General features: G+C 46.0%; 3 protein-coding genes and 1 long non-coding RNA gene across 12 annotated transcripts in view; 1 reads left to right on the top strand and 3 right to left on the bottom strand.

The window, feature by feature from the left end:
- Positions 1-2,097: 2,097 nt before the first annotated feature.
- On the bottom strand, positions 2,098-6,198 carry DIABLO (diablo IAP-binding mitochondrial protein). Its single transcript, XM_054220003.1, has 6 exons — positions 6,121-6,198; positions 5,153-5,273; positions 4,671-4,802; positions 4,262-4,372; positions 4,012-4,108; positions 2,098-2,761 (listed from the first exon to the last, which is right to left on the bottom strand). Exons 1-6 carry the CDS (start codon positions 6,165-6,167, stop codon positions 2,547-2,549), a joined length of 723 nt encoding a protein of 240 aa, XP_054075978.1. The 5' UTR covers positions 6,168-6,198; the 3' UTR covers positions 2,098-2,546.
- Positions 6,199-6,299: 101 nt separating this feature from the next.
- On the top strand, positions 6,300-9,444 carry LOC128917039 (uncharacterized). The gene is made up of 3 exons (XR_008469150.1): positions 6,300-7,241; positions 7,459-7,702; positions 9,363-9,444. It is a non-coding gene; the product is annotated as an uncharacterized LOC128917039 (long non-coding RNA).
- Positions 9,445-12,527: 3,083 nt separating this feature from the next.
- Positions 12,528-21,288, bottom strand: VPS33A (VPS33A core subunit of CORVET and HOPS complexes). Of its 7 annotated transcripts, XM_054219543.1 has the most exons (13): positions 21,163-21,288; positions 21,016-21,081; positions 20,785-20,912; positions 20,078-20,267; positions 19,133-19,249; positions 18,258-18,432; positions 17,355-17,548; positions 15,468-15,594; positions 15,215-15,282; positions 14,573-14,710; positions 14,004-14,141; positions 13,680-13,848; positions 12,528-12,970 (listed from the first exon to the last, which is right to left on the bottom strand). In XM_054219543.1, the coding sequence occupies exons 1-13, from the start codon at positions 21,262-21,264 to the stop codon at positions 12,777-12,779; spliced, it is 1,806 nt and encodes a 601-aa protein (XP_054075518.1). In that variant the 5' UTR covers positions 21,265-21,288; the 3' UTR covers positions 12,528-12,776. The 7 variants fall into 7 exon arrangements, 4 of the variants coding, with proteins under 4 accessions (XP_054075518.1, XP_054075519.1, XP_054075520.1 ...); XM_054219544.1 differs by lacking the exon at positions 19,133-19,249 and having other exon boundaries at positions 21,163-21,279; XR_008469147.1 differs by lacking the exon at positions 12,528-12,970 and having other exon boundaries at positions 13,712-13,848; positions 14,004-14,161; positions 21,163-21,279.
- A 746-nt stretch (positions 21,289-22,034) lies between these two features.
- Positions 22,035-23,456, bottom strand: part of CLIP1 (CAP-Gly domain containing linker protein 1) — a 79,924-nt gene continuing 78,502 nt past the window's right edge. For all 3 annotated transcript variants that reach the window (XM_054219256.1, XM_054219255.1, XM_054219257.1), the window contains one exon: positions 22,035-23,020. In XM_054219256.1, the coding sequence (XP_054075231.1) occupies positions 22,798-23,020 (223 nt within the window). In that variant the 3' untranslated portion in view covers positions 22,035-22,797. The remainder of the gene's footprint in view (positions 23,021-23,456) is intronic.

The following is a 23,456-nucleotide window of genomic DNA, read 5'->3' as shown; positions in this document are numbered from 1 at the left end:
GGCATGACACAGACTCTTCTGGGAGGTGTTGCCGCTCTCGCGTGAGCTGTTTCTGTGCCAGATGCGAGTAGATGTTTGTCTGAAAAAATTGCTCTTGTCCAAGCTGCTACTGTGTCTTCTCACTGCAGCCTTAACAGGAATTAGCTGCATTAGCTGTACCTGAGAAATTGTCTACGTGTAGTTTCAGATACATTGGCTTTGTAAACAAGGCTGAGTATCAGCAGCAAAACCTAGATTCTGGGCTCTGCTGCTTGTTCCAGATAAGAGACGGGACAGAGCGGGTACTGTGGTACCCTGTGAACTGCTGTGGCAGCATTCTTCTGATCCACTAGATGATTCCAAATGCAAACTCAGTAACATAACGTAGAGCGGGATGTCATGTCTGTTGTGGGCTAACTCCTGATAAGCAACTCTCACTTCCTAATAAATGTGTGGGACTATTTCCACCCCATTTTGGAGATAATACAGAGCCACTTCTGCTCCTCGCTCCCACTTTGACTTAACTGAGCTGACTAATTGGTTCCTGTCGTATCTCAAGGTTAGATGTGTGTGGGTATAGCCTGTGTCTTGGGCAGAGCAGGGCGTACAGTGAAACAAGAAGTGTGGGGCAACAAGGGGGCTGGGAGCAGGCTCTGAACGGGCTGCTTTGTAGACTCCTGTCTTAAGCTGTACCTCTGCCATGCCAGCATATGAGTAGAGTTATTGTGGCATCCCGAAAGGAAAACAACCTGTATGTGCATTTGGGTCAGTGGTTTGGCAGATGTTGTTAAACTGCATGTCAGGGTTTGGGCTGGGCGGGCTACTAAACGAACGACAGATGCTCCCTTTGGTGCCCAACGTGGACTATAAACATCAGACATTATCTGCGAGAAGCAGACACTGTCTAAAAAATATGCCATTAATTTCAGAGAGTGCTGTCACTTAGAAGAGACTTAACTGAAAAGTAAAATTACTGGAAAGAAAATTGGTTCTGTTCTATCTCAAGCCAGGACGCTGCAGCATGTAACAAATCAGAGCAGTTGTGGTCAGAGGCTGACCTGAAGCTGCATTTGGCTCTTGAGGGCATGGTGGTGCCACCGATGCAAATAATCCTCTTGTGATAGTGTTTTTCCCCCAATGCTCCAGCCCAAAGCTGTGTTTGGGACCTCCCGATACTGGCACAGCAGGCACTGGCATCTTCCCGTGAGCTTGAATTCCGGACTCTGCCATCCTCCTTGGGTACAGCAGCACCCAGTGAGGAGCAGGAGCGTGGAAAGGTGGCCTGTTAATTCCTTTACTATTTAATCAATAAATGCACAGTGCTGTGCGTCTGAGATTGCGTTTGTTTAAAAGGCAAACAAAATGAGATGCAGAGAGAAAGGCTTATGCTACAGCTGAAAAAATTCCTTGCCAAGCCCAACTCAATTTAGCAACAGCAACTTTGACACCGATGTGCATCAGATGCTAATTTGTGGTGAAAAACTTACAATTAATGTGTTTTCTAACAAGACCCGATGAATGGGGATTAACTGACTCAAATGAGTAGTCCTAAAGTTCCAGTGGATGCTATTCTACAAAGCAATCTCATCTTTACATTGTCTATACGGTTAAGATTGCAAATTTCACATTAAGCTGTCAAGTTAGAAAGTGAACACAGTGAAAGACACCTGTGGTTTTGAAGCCTGCAGTGAAACATCAAACTTGCAAAAAAAGAGAGAACTAAGACTCTTTTCCTGAAACTTATGCTGAAAAGCATTCAAATTTGTAAAACTCACTTTTGCTCACTGCTTTGTAAAGAAGTACGCAGCAGTTGCCACAACAACTTTGTTTATAACCACAGTACCTTGAAAATCAAATCTCCCTTTGCTTCCTGGGGAAGGCAGATGCGTTACAAGCAGTGACTCTTGGGTGAAAGAGGTTACTGCACTGAACTGCAAAACTTCACTAAGAGGAGCCTGGGTAACTCCAGAAAGAGTTTCCAGCTGTACAGCAAACGTCTCCCCTGACTGCAGTAAGTGTAATTTGATGCAGCTGTCACTCAGCTCTGTTATAAACTTTTAAGTTCAAAGAGAAAACAGTGCTTAATCTCTTACCCAAACAGGCACAGTCGCAATGAGATGCTTTTGCACAGTTTACTAACGGTATCTCCTAACAGACATAATTTACTTCACATGTTAAAAATAATGACTTTTAAATACACTTCTTTGGCTGATACCTACTTAGCCTCTAAGTGAAGAGAGCTCTCACAAATATGTCAAACAAGCGGTAGGATCCTCCCAGCAGAGAGACAATTAACAACAAGCTATCCTTGATAGCAATGTTCACATTTGCATAGTTAAACACTTAAATAATTGAATCCCTAAGTATTACAAACATGGTAATTTACAAACAAGATCAAGGCCTTTCGGATACCTGGAATTGACTTGATTTGTAAAGCAATCCTGTTTGGGGAAAAATGGAATCATAGGCTTATTTCAGCAGTTCACGACTATCCCACACTTAAAAATTTGGGACCCTTCAATTTGCAATCGACTGTCACATATTCTATGGTGACGCTTAAGTTCTTTTCAGTCCTCCCGAAGGTAAGGGTCTTCTCCTGCCTCTGTACTTCCTAAAATGCCCTGTGGCAATGAAGATTCTTCTCCTTGAGCTTTTAAGAGCTCTTCTGTTTGAGCTTCAGCTAACTTGGTCTCTGCCTTCTGGGACAGCTGTCGCACTTCTTGCACCTGTGATTTCACCAGCTGAATGTGGCTGCGGGCTGTCACTGAGGCTTGGTCTGCACCTGAGAAGTAACATTTAAATACACTGGGTTAGAGAAGCACTCAGCAAACCTTCAATTAAGGAAGCGACTGTCTATACATCACCTCCTTTGCTTAGTGTTTTGATGGCTCTTGGGTTATATTAATGCTAAATGCATTTACTGTTCATTTACCTTAGAACAACAATAGGCCTACTTTGAGGGGTTTTTTTTGCCCCCCTGAAAGTGTATTACAGCCAGCATCTGATCAGCTTGTGCTAGTGGGTTTGAGAACTGAGCTCAGCCCAGCCATCCTGTGCCAGGAATTTTCAGTCCTTGTCCTGTCCTGGCACCTACCAGCAGCAGGAATGTCCGTGGCACTGCTGAACTTGGAATCCCTTCCCTTCCCACGTTCCTACAGATGTAGGTGTCCTTTTCAGGCACTTACAGAGTCAGGGTGTCCCTGTATATTCATCACTTTCTTCCTCATCTCCAATAACTTTGCCAACTTACCATCAGTCAGCCCATAACTCAAGCTCAGATCTATCAAGTCTCTACACTTTTCGTGAAAGTGTGTATACAGGGAGAAAAGACCAAAACTAGTATCTTTGCTGAGTGAAAGGCAAACATTCTCACTCTCTGATATAAGTGAATCCAGCTAGAAAGACCTGCTGGACTCCCTAGGTAGCCTTATTTCTGTGGCTTCCAGAACCAGAGGTTATAGCGAGGTCTCTTCTCCCAAGTAACAAGCGATAGGACAAGAGGAAATGGCGTCAAGTTGCACCAGGGGAGGTTTCAATTGGATATTAGGAAAAATTTCTTCACAGAAAGGGTTGTCAAGCACTGGAACAGGCTGCCCAGGAAAGTGGTGGAGTCACCTTCCCTGGAGGTATTTAAAAGATGTGTAGATGTAATGCTGAGGGATGTGGTTTAGTGATGGACTTAGCAGTGCTAGGTTAACGGTTGGACTCGATCTTAAAGGTCTTCTCCTAAACAATTTTATGAACACAGCATTTAAAAATGACTAAACGCTTCCCTCAAACATTTTTTGGCATGGTTGGTCTTGATCTAAACCGCATGTGAAGTTTCCAGGCCTAGTTCTCAGAACACTTCTACTAGAGCTGTAGCCAATATCAGAACGTAAGTTCTCAGCAACTCTAAAAAACAGGCACTAGTTGTAAACGGGTATGTTAACTGAATGTATATTCTGTGTCTGTCTCAACTTTGTTCTCATTCAATAAATACTGCCTAAATGCTAGGGGAAAGAAATTCTCAGTATCTCTGCTTGTGCTTACCTGATTGATACGCAGCTTCTGCTGCCATCTCTGAAAGACGTAATGCTGTCATCCAGCTGGATTCCAGCCTTAGGTATTCCTGCTGTTTTGTTGTCATCTAGGAGTAAAACAAAGTATTACTTAACTATATGTAACAGCATCTGAATGCTCTTCCAAACGTTGCCTTTGTGAAAAATCCAGCAAGCGAGACAAGAGCTTTCTGAGCAGTTTGAAGAGGCAGACTGCTGACTGAAGGGAGACGATTGCTTACATCAACTCTGGCTCCTATTACCACCTGCCAGACTGCATCCACCTCTTCTGAGTTCATTTTCCCAAGAAGATTGGCGTATTGCTTGTAGAGAGACACCAGTGTATAAACTGCCTGCAAAGGAATAATTTCACACAATTACGTGACAATCTGCACATCTCTGATGTTGTCTCAGTGTTAACTGGTGTTAATTAGCAAAACTGCTGAATAGTTCCAAAGGTGCTTTGTTCTCAAGTTCACTGCAGTTTTGGAGGCACAGACAGCATTTGCTGCCTGCCTGCAGTAGCGCTGTGGACAGCATCTCTTTATATACTTGCCATGCTAATAAGGAAGTACACTGGAATGCAAATGCTTTACTCAAATTGGCAGTTATTTATAAAATTAAAACTGTATCTTGTTGTTTCAGACTTACCTTTGTATACTCTGTCAATGCTTCAATCAACGCATATGTTGTTTGAGAGAGGAGGGTAGATGTACTGTCTGTTACCAAGGAAACTGCTCTTTTAATCAAGGCATCGTTACTGAGAGAAACTGAGTTCTGTTTCTGAAAGGCAAGACATTTGCATGATCTTTACGCTGACTCTCCTATGGATGTTATTAATAACAAATAACAGTAAGGAAAAGCACCACGGTTAGTTGGTTGGACAGCCTAATTCTCTTTTTTTTTTTTTTTTTTTAAAAACAAGGCAACTAGTTTTGCAAGGAGTTACTGATGGTAGCCACTGTCTCATTTCTCTTCCTTAACAACTACATGGCTTAAACACCTGTGATCCCCAAGAAGAAATACAATTCTGAGGGTAAGTACTAGTTTGTAAAATGCTAAGCAAGTGTTTTTGAATATTAAACTGCTTCTAATGAGCGGGTGCTCTATGTATCTTGCTCCTGATACGTTACCTCCACGACTGGGACTGCACACAAGGCCACTCCCAGCCCCACGCCCACCATTTGGTGCCATCGTCCGTTCCCGCCTGAGAGGCAGCGTCTCCTAATGTGGGCCAGAACAGGGAAGCTTTGTCTGGAAATGCAAGAAACAAAGTTAAGCGCCAGAAATAACCAGTGTGTGGTGGGAAATAGGTATCAAAGAGGAAAAGAGCACTTAGAAGCTGTTCTAGGTGACCTAGTCTCTACCAAGCTTCCGTAATACAGCTGCATAACAGTGAATTAGTAAGTTTGTTTTAAATTCTGTTAAATATATAGCAAGAAGGCAAGCACAGTAACTAGTGCATTACTAATTCTTTGAGACAGGAAATGTATCTTATCTATCTGGCACAAACACACTGCTAATATTCAGTAACACTGAAAAACAAATTAGAAAGCATACTTAAAAGCGGTGTATAGTACATGCAGATGAGCAATGTGACAGGTACTAGTTTGCTGCAATCCAGTGACACTTAGGGTCTCCGGTAGTCAGTTTTATTTACATCCAACGTTGTGTAAGTGTCCACAGGGTCGGGCCCTATCACTGAAATACTCCAGCAGAAACACAGAAGCACTCTGTCATGATAATTTTTTTTTGTTGTACAGCAATTTTTTGAAAATAACTGATCAGCTTTCCTTCTTTTATGCTGTTTACTCTTAAGCTACAGACCACCAGTAGCTAGCCCTGTATGGGTACCACAGCTCCTACTACTGCTTGTGCCATTCCAGCTGCGCCGTGGCAACTGGAGGCAGATGAGGGGCGTTATGGCCACTTCTGTGGCACAGGCCGCCGCTCCAGCCGCAGCTGCCGCGATGATATGGGGCAAACCAAGCGGGCACGGCGCTTAGCGGCAGGGAGCCCAGCCGGGGGGCTGACTACAGCCCGGCAAACCGCCGCCTGGACTCCACTGAAGCGCCCCCGGGCCCCCGCCCCGCACCGGTACCTGAGGAGGGAGCAGCAGCCCCGGAGCCACCGGCTGCCCGCAGCCATCTTGGGAGTGGCCTCTGCGCAGGAAGTGACGTCAGCGCGTCCCGGCGGGGGGGGTGGAGGAGGAGACGGCGGGGCCCGTCTCCCGGCGTAGCGCATGCGCAGAGTGCGGGCACGTGAGGGTCGGCGGTGGGTCTCGCGCGGCGGCCGTTGGTTGAGGGCGGGAGCGGCGCGAGACTCAGGCGGCGGCGGGCGCCCGACCGTCCCCTCCGGCCGCGGGGTGAAGCCGTTCCTGGGCTGTCCCGGCGGCGGCTCGGCCCTCCAGGTGACGGCGCTGAGCTGGGGACACGCCATCACCGGCCTTTGAAGCGGAAATGGCGTTAGGAGTGCTCAGCTCAAGCCGCGCTCGGCCGGTTCCTCTGCGTTACCTTGCTCAGGGACACCTGACAGCCCGGCTCAGCAGAGAACAGCCCTCGGCTGTGTGGCAGGTCACCAGAAGCGTTGGCTGAGATCGCACTGACTGGCTGCCACAGGTTCTGCTCCCTTCCCCTTCTCCCCCCAGGTTTACTGCATCTTTGTGTTTCAAGAATATATGATGCGGCTTTGCTTTTGGCTAGTTCCACACTACTGATAATCCCCAGCTTCTCCAGCAAAGGTTTCCTGTATAGTTCTACGTGAAGGGCCTTGATCAATTAAATCTATTCTTTTGTATATACCAGAAATTCCAATTGCTCTCTGTGAGACTCAGTTTACTCGGCACGGTTTGGTTTGAGCAAGGCAGTGCTCTATCACAGGCACATCTTTCAGTTAACTCCATGTTTTAAGCATTTGTTGAAAGGCATTGCACACTTGAGAGTGCCACATAATAGGCCTGTAGATAACGTATTGGTGCCCCAGCCCCATGATGTGTGTCTCATAAAACTATAGGAAGAGGGAAACCTTGTGCTGATTTGCAATGTCTTTTCCCAGGACTTTCGAGAAAAAAAATTTACAAGTAATCTCTGTATCTCTGTCTTCACACCCTTAATGAGGCAGAGTTAGACAAGGCGGGACTTGTTTACTTGAGATGTCGGGCATCTTTGAATCGTGCTGCATCCCTTGGGTCCCTCGGCTGTGAGAGACTGCCGTGCTCTTGAGGTGGGCACAGGGTGGGAGTTGCGGGAGAAAACCACTGGGAGGCTTCTAAATGTTTTGGGGAACAGGGCCAAATGTCTAGGAGACACAAAGAATCTGCAGGAGATACACTGATCAGTAAAGTGCATGCGTGTAGATACTTTTTTTTTTTAAACCTTTATTCTTTTTACATAAGAAAATAAGATCGTGATTAGGCAGTAATGAAACCAAACGCTTGCAGAGTCGGGGCAGGAGGAAGGGACTGCCATCCCGGAGGAGCCTGGTGCCTCTGCCCAGCCTGCTGCTGTCGGAGCAGAAGAAAATCTCTCATTTGAGCACCAAGAAGTAGGTGGTCCAGCCGGCCAGCAGCAGCGCCCCGACCAGCACGGTGTAACTGAAGAGCACGAAGGCCAGCAGCTCCTTCAGCACCTTGAGGAAGTGAATGGCGAAGGAGTCGGGCATGGTTCACCCCAGCACGGTGGCAGGTAGGGTTTCTGGGGCTGGCTGCTGCCGTCCTCCTCCCCAGGCTGTAAGCAAAGGGACAGGGTGAGTCTTTCTGAGCAAGGAGAATGCAGAGACGACGGGGTGGCTCTGTTGTGGGGAGAAATGGCAGAGTTCAGGAGGGTTAATGGCCACCCGTCCTTCTAAGGAGGTTGTTAGCGTCAGGTTGGACTTGTATCTGCTTGTTCAGAGTCCTGTACAGGGGTGCCAAGCTACGCAGTGTTGAAAAAGAGTTCGGGATCTGATCAAAGTCTCCAAATTAGCACTGGTAACTAAGCAAATTAAAATATAGACACACAGGCAGTGGACACTGCTGTGTTGGTAAGGGCCAGAGGCTCTTGCAGAGTCCAGCTGGCTCCTGGTATCTTTCCCTCTGTGTCAGTGGCTGTGCATCCAGGAAGCTTCACGGTCAGAGCGGCCGCTGATGGTGCATTACCAACAGTGTGTTCCGATCAAAGTGGTCAATTCCTCTAAGCAAGCCACCATTAATATTTAATGATATAATTGCATCTAATGGAGATACTGGCACAAACTGAGCCTTTTGTTTAAGAATCACGAAAACTGGGCTTAAATATAAGTTTGCACAGGCAAATATTTATATCTCGTGTTAAAAATAACCTTTAAATGTGAGACGTGGGATAAGATGCTTTAGAATTTCGTCTTCTAGCTGTATTTTAAAGTCATACTTACACATCACTTTAGAAGTGATTGCTCATTTGTTGGTTTAGTATAAAATCTGAACTCTCTCACAAAAGTTGTTGGCTTCTTAAACTTAAAGCTCTGAAGACCTATCTAAAAAATTCTACCATCTTTCCAATTTACATATTCTTTTTAATTTTGATCATAACTGTGCCTGATCAAAAAATACCCACACTCTTGGTCAACTACATAAAAGGAATTTAAACCCAGCCTTAACATAAAGCTAACCTAAACGGATTATTTCTCATCTAAAGAGTCTAAAGCCTGCTAAAGTAAACTGAATTCCCATCGTACCACTTAGAATATTTTTTAAAGAACTCTTGTGATAAAGAGTTCTCTTTTTGGTCTTACTAAAGAGTTCGGTCATTTCATTCTAAGCTCAGGCACACGCATACATTATAGAAGCTATTGTATTTTAAAACCAGCTATGGTTTCCCAGTTGTTCAAAGCATTGATGTTTTCTATTTGTAAGCTTTATGTGATTTCTGGTTGCCTAAAAAGATGTTGATAAAGAAATAAACTACTTACCCGGGCAGATGGTGGGCTCTACTTCATAAAGTTGCTATTTCTCTCACTAGTTTTGTTCTGCAGCTGTCCCTTGAATTTCTGGCTTCTAAGCGGTTTGTGCTGTAGTTTGATCCCTTTCTGATCTGCTCGTCCGGGAGCCAGGAATAATGAGGTTGTGTTTGCAGCCCACACGAGGACTAATGCACTAGGTGTGGTCAGGACCGATTATTATATGACATAGCGCCTTTGCGCTCTGTGCAGCACGGCAGTACAGAGCATGCCAAATAGCTCCCCTTCCCCAGAGTGCTTTTGTCAACGTTATTTTGGGAGTTTAAGCACCGTGACTTAGTGTTACCAGGTGAAACCCTGCATTTGTTTAAATGTGGGGGGGGTTTCTCTAACAACATGTTGTGTCGTCTTATACTTTTTATTCTGCAGTTATCTGGAAGGCTGTTGTGCCTGTTGCTCCATTCTCTGAGAGCCCTGTGCTTCTATGGGCCACTTGGGGAGGAGGATGCTCACGTACAGCTGGGGATTGTCCCAGATCAGCAGCATATTACGGGATGGAACTGTGCAGACCGAATAGGGCTCTTTTATCAAAAGCAAGTGAGCGCTGAAGACAGCCTAATCGCTGCTCTGTCACTGGTCCACTGCTCTAGCTTCACCCTCGCACACCCAAGTTGTCCCTACCTTTTAGAGAGTGAGAGTTACAACTCCTTTGCAGCAAGGGGGTAGAGAGAGGAGGGAGGTAAGCTATATGTTTATTTTTAGCAAAGCTGCTTTCCAATAATGTTATATGAAAAGTGAAATTCTTTTGGGGATGGAGGTTGGGTAATGTTTTTGGTTTTTTTTTTTTTGCTTGTAAACCAGACAAATGCAAACAACAGAGAGAAGGAAGAGTATGTACTGCAAATCAAATCTCTTACCTACAAAGATATTATGATTCAGAAAATGGCCCCTTAATTTAATTAGGCTCTTGTTATCAAATTATTACCCGCATGGTCAGCAAGGCCTTAGACAGAAGCAGAACATAATAAAGCTACTCAGGAAGCCTGTTAAGTAGTAATTGCTCCTCCAGAGAATTGATCAACGTCAGGATGGCTTTTTTTGTTGTTGTTGTTGTTGAATAGTTCCAGGAAGAGACTTTGTCTTGTTTGCGTGTCCACATGGCTCTTGCTTGGTGGTGGTGCAGGCTACAGTTTGCAAAAAAATATGCAGCAGTGTTGTTGATAAATTAGAATTTGCCAAGTGTCCAGCATAAACTATTTTCAAAATAAGTTTTGCCTCTAGTGTTACTAACAAACGCATTTGCGGGTCCAAGTGGTTATCCTGGTCCAAGGGTAAGCAACCTGTTCTGTTGGCACTTTGCGTGGTTTCCTTTATTCACTTGTTGTGCAGCTTTTACCTATCATGACCTTAGTTCACGAACTAGCCTGATCAGTGCTATTCATTTCCTTGTGATTAGTTCAATTTTTAAGATTTAAAGAAAAATAAAAAATCTGGAAAGTGTGATAGTACAAAGAGCCTCAAGGCCAAGCCAAGGACACTCTGTAAGGCTTGCACTGACTCACGTTGTTGCTTGTTTTTCTCTGTACAGTAACAACTAATTTTTGAGCCAAAGCTACTTCAATTTTCTTTTTAAATACTGTGAAATTACTTACTTTACAGTGTAACTGGGGAAATAATGCAGAGCAAAGCAATCCATGTTTGTTCCTTGCATCAGTGTCAAAGTTGCAGCACACGTTCTGTGTTTTTTTTTAAGAGTACTCTGCAAGTTGCCTACCCACTTGAAGTAAAAAGTCTCAAATGATTAAAAAAAAATAATCTATTTTTCTTTAGACATCGAGAAATCCCATAACTGCCCATAACTGTGTCTGATGTAGCATGTTAAGTGGCACAACAGAATGTAATTAGTGCAGAAGCTTAAAGAAAAAAACATCCATCCGTTAGAAAAATGTTTCAATTTATGTAATTCAGCTATTCTGGGGCAGGCGAAGAAGGATAGAGCTACCACAGTGCAGGGTTTTATTTTATTTTTTTTTTTGGTATTCCAGAGCGAGAAAGTGAGCAAACACTTTAAAAAGAAAAATCAAATACATTTTTATTTTATTCTAATAAGCCAAGTGGAGTTAAACAGAGAGAGGGGTTCTGTGAAGGGGTTAGTTTGACAGAACTCAAGCTTACAAAACAAAACAGACCGAAACCCACAGTCATAACTGTAACAACTTGGAAAAATGAAGGGTGGGTTTTTTTGGGCCATATTACGCATTATGCAGGATAACTAACAGAAATGTTTGCTAAGAGTGATTTAGGGGATGGTGTAGGGTTTAGTAACTATTCAAGAGTGAAACAGAGTCCCAGTGGTTGCTGCTGAAGCACGTGAGTTCACTGACAGCGAGCAGGGAAAGGGCTGAGGCGCAGCAGCCCAGGCTCTGTCAGTGGGCAGCTGCACAGGCATAAGCAATGACCCTGCTTTGCCTTCCCAGCCTCTAGCAATTAGCGAGGCTGAGTCTTCTGGAGCCAGAAGCTGCCTCTTGCACACACTGGCTCGGCAACACTAAGGGCCCAGCCACCAAGACCATGGAAAATTCCATTTCATAATTTTGAGCTCTACAACAGCTTGTGGCAGCAAGTACCACAATTTATAACCTGAACGGGGGGGTGAAAAAAAGAGTCTGTTTTTAAACCCACTGTTTACTGGGTCACTGCCATAGCTATTTTTGGGACAGATTCCCTTGTTGGGGAGTGTCTGTGTGTCTTTAGACATAACGTCCTGAGACACTGATGTCATTCGTACTCTGGAGTAGCTTTCCAGAGTCCGATGGGTGTACAAACAAGCCACCTGACACTGATCCCTTCACAGGGCTATTGAAGTAAAAGGCTCCAGCACCTCCCTTGTAATTTGGGTGCAGTTGGTTGTATTCATAGTCAGTGCTGATCACATGCATGTGGATAGTTCAAAGTTTAGCTGTTTCTGTAGAAAACCCAATGAATGCCTTGGCCAAAGCATGCAGGACAATGGACTCGAGTATGGCCTACAGGCAACTAACCGTAACAGCTTATTACAGTACAGCACAGGCTAAGCAGGTCCTGCAGGTGCATTATTCTTGATGCCCGAGAGCAATGAAGTTTCTAAACCTATGCAGTAAAAAAAGTTACTACTTCCCCTTTATAGCAGTTCTCTTCCCATTGTACAATCAGCTTCCAAGAATGTGAGAAAATTTAGCTACTGGGGCCTGGCCTTGCTGCTGCCTGTTGATGTGAATGTGCTAAAGCTGGGGAAGCAGAAATTCCTTGGCCTTCATCAGAAAGATGAAGAGGAAACTGAACCCTGGGTACCGCAGAGGTGCATCTGAATACAGATCTCTAACAAACTGATCCAGTGCATTGATGGAATATATCAGGCACCAGAGAAAGAAAAACGGACTGGGAAACATCCTGCCTCCTCAGCACCTTAGGAAGGTAAAAAGAAGCAATCGCATCTCCCACCAAAAATTAATTGATAAAAAAAAAAAAAAAAGAAGCAATTTGCCAAGTAGAAGGACCGGGCAAATCTCTGCTCCCCCTGTGCTTGTTTGCCAACTCAGACCACAAGCCAGGATCTCTCTTTCTCCCATTGTTTATTTCATCGTTAGTGCCTTTTAGCAGTACTTGTCTAATAGGAAGTTCCACAAACAATAGGAACAGCAGTGCAGAGGGGGATGAGGATAACTGCATCATGAGCTAGTCTCAGGAGAGCTTCTTTCACTGTTGTCGTTTCTCCGACGTTCAAGCAGTCATGCCAGAAGACCAGAAGCTGATGTGCCTGTGTCATAAAGGGCCTCTCACTTTTACTGTCTCTGGCCAGAGACCCTAGAAAGGGGCAGGCTCCAGTTTGTCCATCAAGGATTTGATCCAGCTTGTTCCGTTGATCAGTTTTGTAGTGGCAATGACGTACTCTGTGCCTCCATCTTCCATTTGGGACAGAAATCTCAGTGCAGCAATTTCTGCGTATGTCACACCTCCCAGGAAGAACACCAGAGTGACTCGGTTCTCACCGTGTTGACCTGTGTATTCAGAGAAATTTACAGGTTGTCTTAGTTTTTTTTTTTTTACGTCTCCTATCCATCAACTGTCAGTCAAACTCAAAATGACCTAAAACTAAAATAAAGATAGCAGCTGAATTAGAGGAGAAACCTATCGGGCAGAATACCGGACTGGGGCCCAGAAAAGCAGACACTACTCCCAGCTCTGGAGTCTTTACAGGACGTGCTTCTGTCTGCCCAGGCTTAATACTAGGAGAGTGATTCTGACCTTCTGGGTAAAGTAATCACAGAATCACAGAATGGTTTGGGTTGGAAGGGACCTTAAAGATCATCTTGTTCTAAGCTCCCTGCCATAGGCAGGGACACCTTCCAGTGGACCAGGTTGCTCAAAGCCCCATCCACCCTGGTCTTGAACGCTTCCAGGGAAGTAATGTTACTTATTAAAATCACAGTGTAAGGTTAGGGTTTATTTTAGTACTCTGATGAGAAGTTAAACAAAGGTACAGTGCACGGGGTGCTGTGCATTAATAGCAGGCTGAATGCGACTGGACATTTTAAAGAGGCCAGAAAGCTATCTGTCAAAAATGGGTTAGGTGTATCTAATACTGCAGTGGGGGAGGGAGATGAGATAGATGCCTGGACCCTGCCAGCCCTGATTTCAGTTTGCCTTATTCCAGCTTAACAGAGATGCATCTCCCTTTAAAAAATGGGAAAACAACGCAAAACTTACGCTTTTTCTGAAGGCCAGTAGGTAACTGCTGCCTCTCCTCAAAATGGGGACCTGGCAGCATCTTTAAAACCTCCTCTATGCTCCGCCACCCTGGCCGAGCCAGTAGCTGTGCCAGGCGTACGCTCAGTGGAGCGTAGCCACTGTACACATAGGAGATATCGTTGGGGTTCTGCAGGAGAGAGCAGAGTGTGAGCAGCAGGTGAGTGCTACTTCATGTTACAAAACAACATAATGGAAATAAAATGAAAAAAATATGAAGGTTTTCCTGCTGCATATAATTCTATATTGTTAGATGTAATATTTGCTGCTGAGGTGCCTGTTTACCTGTTCATTAACATCATCCATCCATAAGCGCAGGGTTTTCCTGATCGTTGGGTAGTTATTCCTACCACTTGTTTGAGGTTTCAGGAGTCCAGCCTTTTCTAAGTTGTTTAAGGTCAATATATGTTCATAGCCATAAGTCTGCAATATGAAGAATTCACCTTTAATACCATGTCAATGATCCACGACCAAAAAGTGTTCAAAAAAAAAAAAGAAAAAAAGGCAAAGATGTTAGTTTAAAAAAGTTTTTTCGTTAAGATCTCTCTAAAGTGTATCTCATTTAGAGTATGTTTAAATCGTAATAGTAAAAAGTCCAATAATATGAACCTCTCTGTATCTATATGTTGTAAAACACATATAAGCATGTCCTGAGTCATTGCTACCAGCTCAAACAGAAGCCTCCGTGCTCCATCTGTACACACAGGAAGTCAACACTACCCATGTATAAGATGTGTCTGTCTAGAATGAGAGTGTTGTAGAGCTGAGGCTTTGATGTGGATTGTCTCAGAAATTTATTGATCTTTGATGTGGATTGTCTCAGAAATTTATTGATCCAAAAGTTACAGACCAACCTGGAGAATCTCTCTTTTGTAATGGTCCAGAACCTTCTGCTTCAGTCCACTATTGCACACAGATTGCAAGCAAACGAGACGCAAGATCTTGATTAATGGGTGTTTTTGAGCTATGCAGTCTTCAATATAATTGTTAACCTATTAAAAAAAAAATACGTAACCAGTTAAAGTGCTTAGAGGACCTAGAAACAGTGATCCAGCACTTGTTCCACCTAGTGTCTTTCTAAAGCCTGTCTATTCCACAGTCAATAGCTAGACTTTGTCTGATGCACTGAAAAAATTCTGATTAACTGTCTTCAATCTTTCACTGATCCCTCACAGCACGTAGTGCCCCTGTACAAGTGAAAGCACCACAGCTGTATACATCTGCATTACAGGCAATGACAGGTAACTGGAGCCCGGCAAAGCACACAGTACAGCACCGGTTCCAGGTACATTCAGCAATGCATTTCACTTGGAAAAAAACTGCAAACGTGCAAGGAGACACATGTGAGAGCTCACAATCCTTCTACTGGAAGGAGACAGACATCATCTAAATCAGATTTTTCCTCTCTCAAAAAACCCAAATGGAAAAAAGCCCAGATAAATACATTGGGGTTTTTTTGAAGACTTAAGAGTCACTAATTGTCATTATCTACTTACCTTGTCCGTGTCTATTCCAGACATGAACTCTTGTTCCACTGTTAAATTATCAAAGAAATCTTCCGATGCTTTGGGAAAAGAATGAAAATCAATACAATAGCGACTGTCAGCTTATTTTCTACATTTAGCATTTCAGCAGAGATGCACTGGATGGAGCAAAGCCAATTTTTGCCAAGCTGAATGATGTCCATCAAGTTGTCCTGCATCTTGCTATATTTCAATCAGTCGGAGAGACTATTCAATGAATACTCACTGGTGATGTCTTTGATGAGTTCTGCAATGGAGGTGTGGTTTGCTAGAGAACTTCTTGCTGCCTGCATGTGTGGCAACTGTGAGACAAACTGCTTAATCTCTCCAACGGTTTTCGCGTGGTGTCTCTCCTAAAGAAATCCATTGCTTAGGTTAAGTGTTGTTCAGCTTAATAACACCAACAACTAGACCATTTTATCATGAAAAAGTTTTTACTGTACTCACTGCAACAGCAGATACTGTTAGAGATATGCAACCGTTTAGCCAAAAGACTTTAAATGCTTATACTAAAGTCACAGCATTACCAGTAACAGCACTTTGATCATTATAAGAGGCAGGACATAATACAACAGGGTCATTAGACTGTTTTTTTCCATTATACCAGGGTTGCCAATCACTTTTCTCCACCTTTGTCTGACTTCAGCCATCACTACTTGCTCCTCAGTCTCCCTACCAGCAAAAGTACTTTTTTCATGCAAAGATGAATTACTTTGCTAGCTGCCAGAACTGTAGCCAAATGCAGTCAGCGATGGGGGACATTTCACAGCAAAACAGCAATGAAAGGTGCTGAGGAACTGGATTGGCAGAGTCTGCATCCCTCGCAAGCAGAAGCCTGCCATTCACTGTACCTGGCTGTAACAACGTCCCAGGTTTTGAGCAAGGACCTGATGAAGCACAATGCAGACTTCGGCTCTCAGAGCAGTCCGGAGGTCTGTATTTCATTTGGGCTACTTGCCTCTTGTTGCAACTTGGAATAAAAATAATAATAATTTGACTCATATGTGAAGGATTTAAACGGGCAAGTGCAGGCAGGAGAGTGATAATGATGAAGCCTGCAATTTTAGAAGTCCTCTGCTGCCAGTATGCTGCTATTTCATTATCACCTATTACCTCTGACAATTTCTTAAATTTCTTCTTTTTTTTTTTTAACAACCAGTATGAATAATCCATCTTTAGCACCTTCAGCACCAATATTGCAGTAATACACATCTACGAGGCGACGAGGCTGAGCATGTGGTATTTCAGTTAAGGCACGGTAACCTCGTCTTAAATGTGGCAGAAGTGAAGAGGCAGAGAAAAACCCAAGGAAATACAATCAAAATGTAACAAGTTCTATTGAGAATCACCATGAAGTCTCAAAGCAGAGATATGGGGTCTCGGTTTCTTTATGAATCATCAACAGGATGTTTTCAAACAAAACCACAAACACACCCCATAGCACTCTCCAGCTTTGTCTAAGGTGACATAGGACCATGAATTTACAGGTCAAGCCTCCTGTAAGACAACTGTCTTTTTCACATTCCTACTGTTTTTTATGCCAGCCATATATCAATGTACATTCTGGAGTTTTATTTCTTAAAGCCTTTTCTCTGCATCCTCAGTGAATACAAAGGGAAAAGGACCTTTCAGTTAACAGCTAAAAACAGCAACAAAATGGGATTGATCAGTACGCTAAAATTAACCTTTGGCCTCTTGCACAGGGAAGCAGCATCTGACCGTTCTGCAAACTGAAGGACGCAATTCCTCGTAAGGGAAGTACAGGCTTGCACAGCAGAAATGTAGTTTAGGCTGGCCCAAGACAAGCTTTTAACAGTGAGGATAGGAAAAGCCCCAGAAGGGAGGTGTGGGGAGAAGAGATCTGCATTACTACAGGATTCTTAAGAGGAGATTTGACCAACACCTACTCAGAACAGTCAAAGTGACGCTAATCTCATCCCATGGCAGGGGAACAGACCGGAGGGGCTTCTGAAGACTGCCTGTTTTTCCTCTGGATGGGGGATTACTCCATGGCAACAGCTCGAGCTGCCAGTCACAGCCCTGCTGAACATAGACTGTGACTTACGTGATGACAAGAATGCCCGAGGGATGCATGGTCGGATACAGGCCTCACCTCAAAGGCTGCTGAGATGATCTTAGCTTTCTTGCTCAGCACTGACCCCACAGCATTGAAGTTCTTGTCTCGGATTTCAGCGTACAGCTCTTCAGCAGAATTCAGCTGGAGCTTCTTGGGTTCTGTGGGGAGATCTTTCCCACCCTCGCCCTGCTTCTTTGGGGCAAACTTCTCAGGAGGGAGTTTCACGTAAGCTACCAAATGCAGAGAAATAGCCGTTACAAGGACTGGAACTTCACCACCATAAAATAAGCAGGCTGCAGAAATGTGTCCCGAGCTGGGAGCAGTTCCGAGCAGCAAAGCTAATATAAATGCCCGGAAGGCTCAGTGCATATGTGTTAATTAAGGAGAGTCTCCCTGTACTCACCCAGGGACCCAGAGACATACACACATGATCAAAACCCAAGTGCTAGCTACCCTGCTTCCAGCGAGCTTTGGAGGCAACCTTCCAGTCTTCAGTACAGCAGGAGGGATTAAAACCCATAAATGCCCCTCTGGAGTTCTTCACACTACCTTCTGAAGAGCAGGAGAGGGCCCTGAATAGCCTTTCACAAACTGTTCCTGTCCCCTCAGTGTGGCACATGAGCCAGCCAGGCTGGAGGGTGAAGGTGTACACTAACATTTCTCCGCCCACACTACACGTTCCGTGTCACTCTGGCTGCACCCAGCCAACATCCAAAATACACCTGTTCAATAACCATGCACTGAACTCAGCTCCCCTTCCTAGGCAAGAAGAGAGCCAGAGCTGATCTGATGGGCTCCAGCTAGGGACTAAACCGTCCCCACACTAAGTTCAGTGAGCTGCTCCCACGTCACAGTCATTTAGCGAAGCAGAAACCCACCTGACACACTGCAACCTGCTCCAGCATGCCGGAGACTCCCCCCTTACCCGGCGGTACTCACTGTTCTGAATTCCGTAGATTTCATCTATCAGCCCTTCATAGGTCAGCTGCGTAGCTAATGGCGTCAGCAGGTCAACATTGCGGTCCAGCAACAAGAGGGTATCAAAGACGGGAAATATCGAGTTCTGGCTTCCAGGGAACTCGCGCTTCATCCTGATCATCATATTAGCCACGTGCTGAAAATAAATCATGTTGGTGTGGTTATGGTGCAGGCCACAATAGATGGATTTGACTTCTAGGCCCTACAAGCACATGCTTATGCACGTATGAGGCGCAGCCCTGTGTAAAGGAGGAGAATGGCAAGAGGTACAGACCAGCTGGCAGATGGGGGCAGGACAAGATCAAAAAAAAAAAGGTACTTCTCTGCTGCTCTCTGCAGCTTTGCAGGACAGTGACTGGGACTTAAGCGCTGGGTTCATCTCAAGCCATTCCCTCATTACAAAAGGTACCAATTAAACTGTAGGTTGATCAGAGAGAAGAAAAAAGGGTAAGTTACAGGGAGACATGAAAAAGCTAAGGCATGAGCAGTAGGTTACACATTTCCTGCGTTCTTCAGCCCTTCTCATAACAACAGAGTGGCTCACTATTAAAACTCCAACAGAAGTGAGAACTGTTAAACCAGAAAGGCAGCGTACCTATGAGCAAAAAGCATCTGAAATCAGGTAAATCCTCCTGACAGGAAGACTTATGTAACAGCAAAGATAGTTCTTTTGGCCAAAGATGACAAAGACCTGATGGCCATAATCCCGAAATTCCAATATGACAAGAAGGGTCCGTGGCTGGATTCAGAAGACCCACAGGTGCATTTAACCAAACACTCCTTAAAGCAGTTCCAAAGAACAACATGCAGTTTTTAAGCAGCAACATTTGCCTCACCCGGGCACACTCGCCCTTCCCAAAAATCTGCGGGATGGTTCCGTAGAGAGCCTGCAGCGTCATCAGCCCCTTTGCCGCATGGTACAGACTTGTCTGGTCACTCTCCAGGTAACATTCCTAAACAAGAAGAAGGATTCCCGATGGAAGGTGTCGATCCAACACAGCTGCTTCCACAGCAGAACGTGGTCCATGTGAACAGTTCAGAGCAGACATAGGCTGGGGAAAAACTACGGCTGTTGGCAAATATGGACCTTATCTGTGCTATCAGTACATCAAATCATTTGATCAGACCAGACAGCGTAGTATTTCTGAATCCCACATGCTAATCCCAGTTTGATAGAGAGGAGTAAGAGAGCCAGAAAGCGACTGCCAAGAGCCTGCCCCACGTAACTAGGCCAATGTGAGAGCACAACACTTCAGCATAGCTGCTGACAAGCAGCTGCAAGCCCTGGCATGTCACCTGGGCTACGCTTAATAAGGCAGAGATGGCCAAAGAAACTGTCAAACCTTTCTGTCCCCAGACACAGCGTTCTGAGAAAACAGGGGACACAGCTGGTATGTGGCAGCTGTTAATTCCTGGTGCAGCTTAGTGCGCAGTGTTACCCATTGTACATGTCTCTTTGGCTGTGCATTGACACAAACTGTGCTGGCTGTTTATAACAACTAAGTATTTTAAGCCTCATGAATGCTCGATTTGTGAAAATAACACCAGCAGTGAAAGCTGAATGAAATGGGGTGCAGCTCGGTGTAGCGACTGTTCCTTCAGAAAGCACACAGAGAAGTTCAGGCTCAGCTCAGCGCTCAGGATCAAGTCACATTTCTTCTGCAAGGCCCTTCCCTGCTGTGCGGGTCACCGCCAAACCCTCCGAGAGCCTCCGTACCAAACGCCGAGAGCCAACACAAAAACGCACAGCATTCCCCCTCAAAGACAAGATGAGCGCGTACCTTGAATGCACTCTCGGACTCCATAGAGAGCAGGTCTCCGTCGAACGGTATCAAGTCCAGGCTGTACTGCTCCCGGTGGATGAAGGACCCCAGCACGCCCTGCTCCTTCAGCCACTGCTCGCAGAGCAGGCTGCGGCGCGGCACGAAGAGGATGTGGAAGTCCCTCTGGGGAGAGCGGCCTCTGTCCTCCCTGGAAGAGTCACAGGCAGGAGCACAGCAAACGGTAACTCAGCTGCGCAGGCAACCGCTGCAGACCGTGGGCTGGGGACACTGAATTCAGAGGAAATAGGAACACTGCACTTGGTTATTATTATTGCCAACTTCCATCCCTAGCTTTGCATTTCAGAATGTTTTTTCACCCAGCCACAGGCACCCACAGCCACAGGTCTGAAACCAGGGCAAGGCGGCTTAGTTTCGCTGTGGTTCTCAGGAGGGTCAATCAAAGCATAACTCATTCCAGCTAATTAGAAAGTATGCACATCTTAATGAGGAATGCACCCCTCTGCATCACCAGCTGAAATGACCCCCCTCCCTTCCCAGGGTGCCTCACACTCCGACTCGAGCCCCAGCAGCTTTGCTGTCTGCCCTGCACGTAGTTCCCCTTTTCGAGCCCAGACGTGACAAACCACAGGACGGTTTCAGGCCAAACCTGTCCCCGCACGGGACAGACCCCGACAGGCGACCCAGGGGCCGACCCCCCGCCGCACCGGAGCACGTTGTCGGTGATGATGTCCATCAGCTCCAGCTTGGGCCTGACGAAGAAGATGATGTTTTTGACGTCCGCCGGCGGCAGGCGGCCCGGCTTGAGCGTGAACATCTTCTCCACCTCATGTTCCTGCGCGGAGGCAAGGCCGTTAGCTGACCGCGGGCCCCGCCGCTGACAGGGCCCCCCAGCCGAGGGAACAACCGCCACCCCCCGGCCCCGCCGCCGCCTTTACCTTCAGGAGCGAGTACTGGGCGATCAGCCCGAAGGGCCCGGTCAGGTACTCGTCCCACACGATGGCCTGCGGGAAGGGAGAGAGGCGTGGGTGAGTCTACCGGTCGGTGGGAGGGCCCGGGCCCGGCCCCCGCGGCCCCGCTCTCACCTTGGACCCCGCGCACTTGTCCAGGAACTCGCGGAGCTCGCGGCGCCCCGCCTCGCGCAGCGCCGTCAGGTTCACGCGCCCCGAGCTCAGGTGCGCCGCCATCGCCCTCCCGCCACCGCCCCCGCCCCGCTCACGTGACACCGGCGGTCACATGCCGCCCGCCACGTGACGTGTGACGCCAGCGCGCACGGAGAGAGGCGGCGGCGCGGGGCAGCCCGGCGGCACAGCGCCCCCTGGCGGCACCGAAAAGGGTGAGAGGCTGAGCTGGGGCCTTCGGCGCGGGGAGGAGAAGGCTGCGGGGGGGGCCTTGTGGCCTTCCACTAAAGGGGGCGTACGAGAAAGACGGGAACAAACCTTTTAGCAGGGCCTGTTGCGATAGGACGAGGGGGAACGGCTTTAAAATAAAAGAGGGGAGATTTACACCAGATAAAAGGAAGAAATTTTTTACAATGAGGGTGTGAGACTCGGGCCCAGGTTGCCCAGAGAGGTGGTGGATGCCCCATCCCTGGGAACGTTCAGGGTCGGGCTGGACGGGGCTCTGAGCCGTTGAAGATGTCCCTGCTCAGTGCAGGCAGGTTGGACTAGATGGCCTTTAAAGGTCCCTTGCCACCCAACCTATTCTGTGGTTCAAGCCCCTTGTCTTCTGCACCAAATTCCTCCGCTTCCACACATGTGTTGATGCCAGCAGCATTCCTCGCCCATTACCAAGAGCCTGCTGCAGGAGGGCTCCTGTGAAACTTTAGGAAAAACATCCCACAATGCTGGGATATTTTCCTTTCTGTTGATTTACAGTGCAGCCACAGGGCATGTTTGTCCCCACGCACAGCCCCTTACATTCCTAACAAAACAGAAAGATACGAAAGAAAACGCACTTTTTTTTTCCAAAATATAACTTTAATATATATATGCATATATACACACACACGCACACTATATAGAAGCTGAAAGAATGCAAAAAAAAAGGGATGTCCCACAAACTGTTTTAGGTGTGCACAACATACGGGTTTCTAAAAAAAAACCCCACAGCAGCTCCGTTTCTTACCTGCTTTGTGATTTCATGTTTCACACTGTCGTCAAACCACAGCCCAGAGCCCGGGTCCACTGAGCGAAATCACAATCAAATGAGTAAATGAAAATAAAGATGAAACATTTCTCAACCCAGTCCAGTGTCAAAAAAAGCTTAAAAATCTAAATGTACAAATTCAGCCTTAAAATGGTTTAGTGCAAATATGAAAATTAACAGCATAATTTTAAGGTATTTAAATAAGCTTTAATATAACTATAGTGCTTCGTTCCTATACATGTTTTCCCATCAACAGATGCAACAACATGGGGGCATTTCTTGTTAAAAGTGGGGACAAACCCAGAACCTGGGAAGAAATAGCATAAAGTCTTTTGTTAAATCATTTATTTATATTTTACTTAAGTTTATTAAAGGAGATAGGGTATTTATTAGTGGAGGAGCAAAATATTTATCAATTTAACTGATTCTGGAGTGGGTGGGCAAGGGGAATGGGAGCGAGGGGGTCAAGAAATGCTGTCCCTTTTCCTGACATTCAGCACACACAAATGCTGGTGGCATAAATCGTCCCATTAGGGCGCACAGACAGTCTGTCCTCCTGGCCGCACGCCGCATTAGAAGGTCTCATCGTCATTGCAGTCGGCCGTCCAGTGCCCGAACATCTCGCAGGTATCGCAATAGGGGCGCTCCTCTCTCCTGCTGCCGTGGTACGCCGAGTGGGGCGGCTCCTCCAGCATCTGTGCCTGGGTCGGACAGTCTTCAGTGTCGTGAAGGTCAAAGCAGCCGCAGATATCGCAGAAGAGACGAGGTTTCTTCTTTGACAAGCTTTCTTCCTCACTGCAAGATCAGCACCAGCGCAAGTCAGGCAGGGTACTTCTCCTTCATAAAGGAGAAAGGCCTGCTGCCCTGCCCTGCCCTGCCCTGCCCGATAAGCTGCCTCGTAATTATTGAGACTAAGGAAACACCACAGTGGTCAACACAACAAATAATTACAAAACTCTTTCCGGAAATCTTCTGACATCTCAACTACCTTGCAGTACCCCCGTAATCCCTTATACTATAACGTTTACTAAACTAATTGCTCTGTTGGTGTAAATATTTGCACAAATACAGACATTATTTTAAACCCCCCCACATGTAAACTAGTTTCTCTTTTCTCTTGATAGCACAGATCTGAAGTCACAATAGATCAAGTAGGTTTTAGCTCTGTTTCTCTGGACTGGATCTCCCCGCCTCAATGCAGCTACTGGGGCCTCTTGAGAACAAAGACTCT

Source organism: Rissa tridactyla, chromosome 13, assembly GCF_028500815.1.
Source record: "Rissa tridactyla isolate bRisTri1 chromosome 13, bRisTri1.patW.cur.20221130, whole genome shotgun sequence".
Classification (NCBI taxonomy): domain Eukaryota; kingdom Metazoa; phylum Chordata; class Aves; order Charadriiformes; family Laridae; genus Rissa; species Rissa tridactyla.
This window is presented reverse-complemented; position numbering and strand designations above follow the sequence as displayed.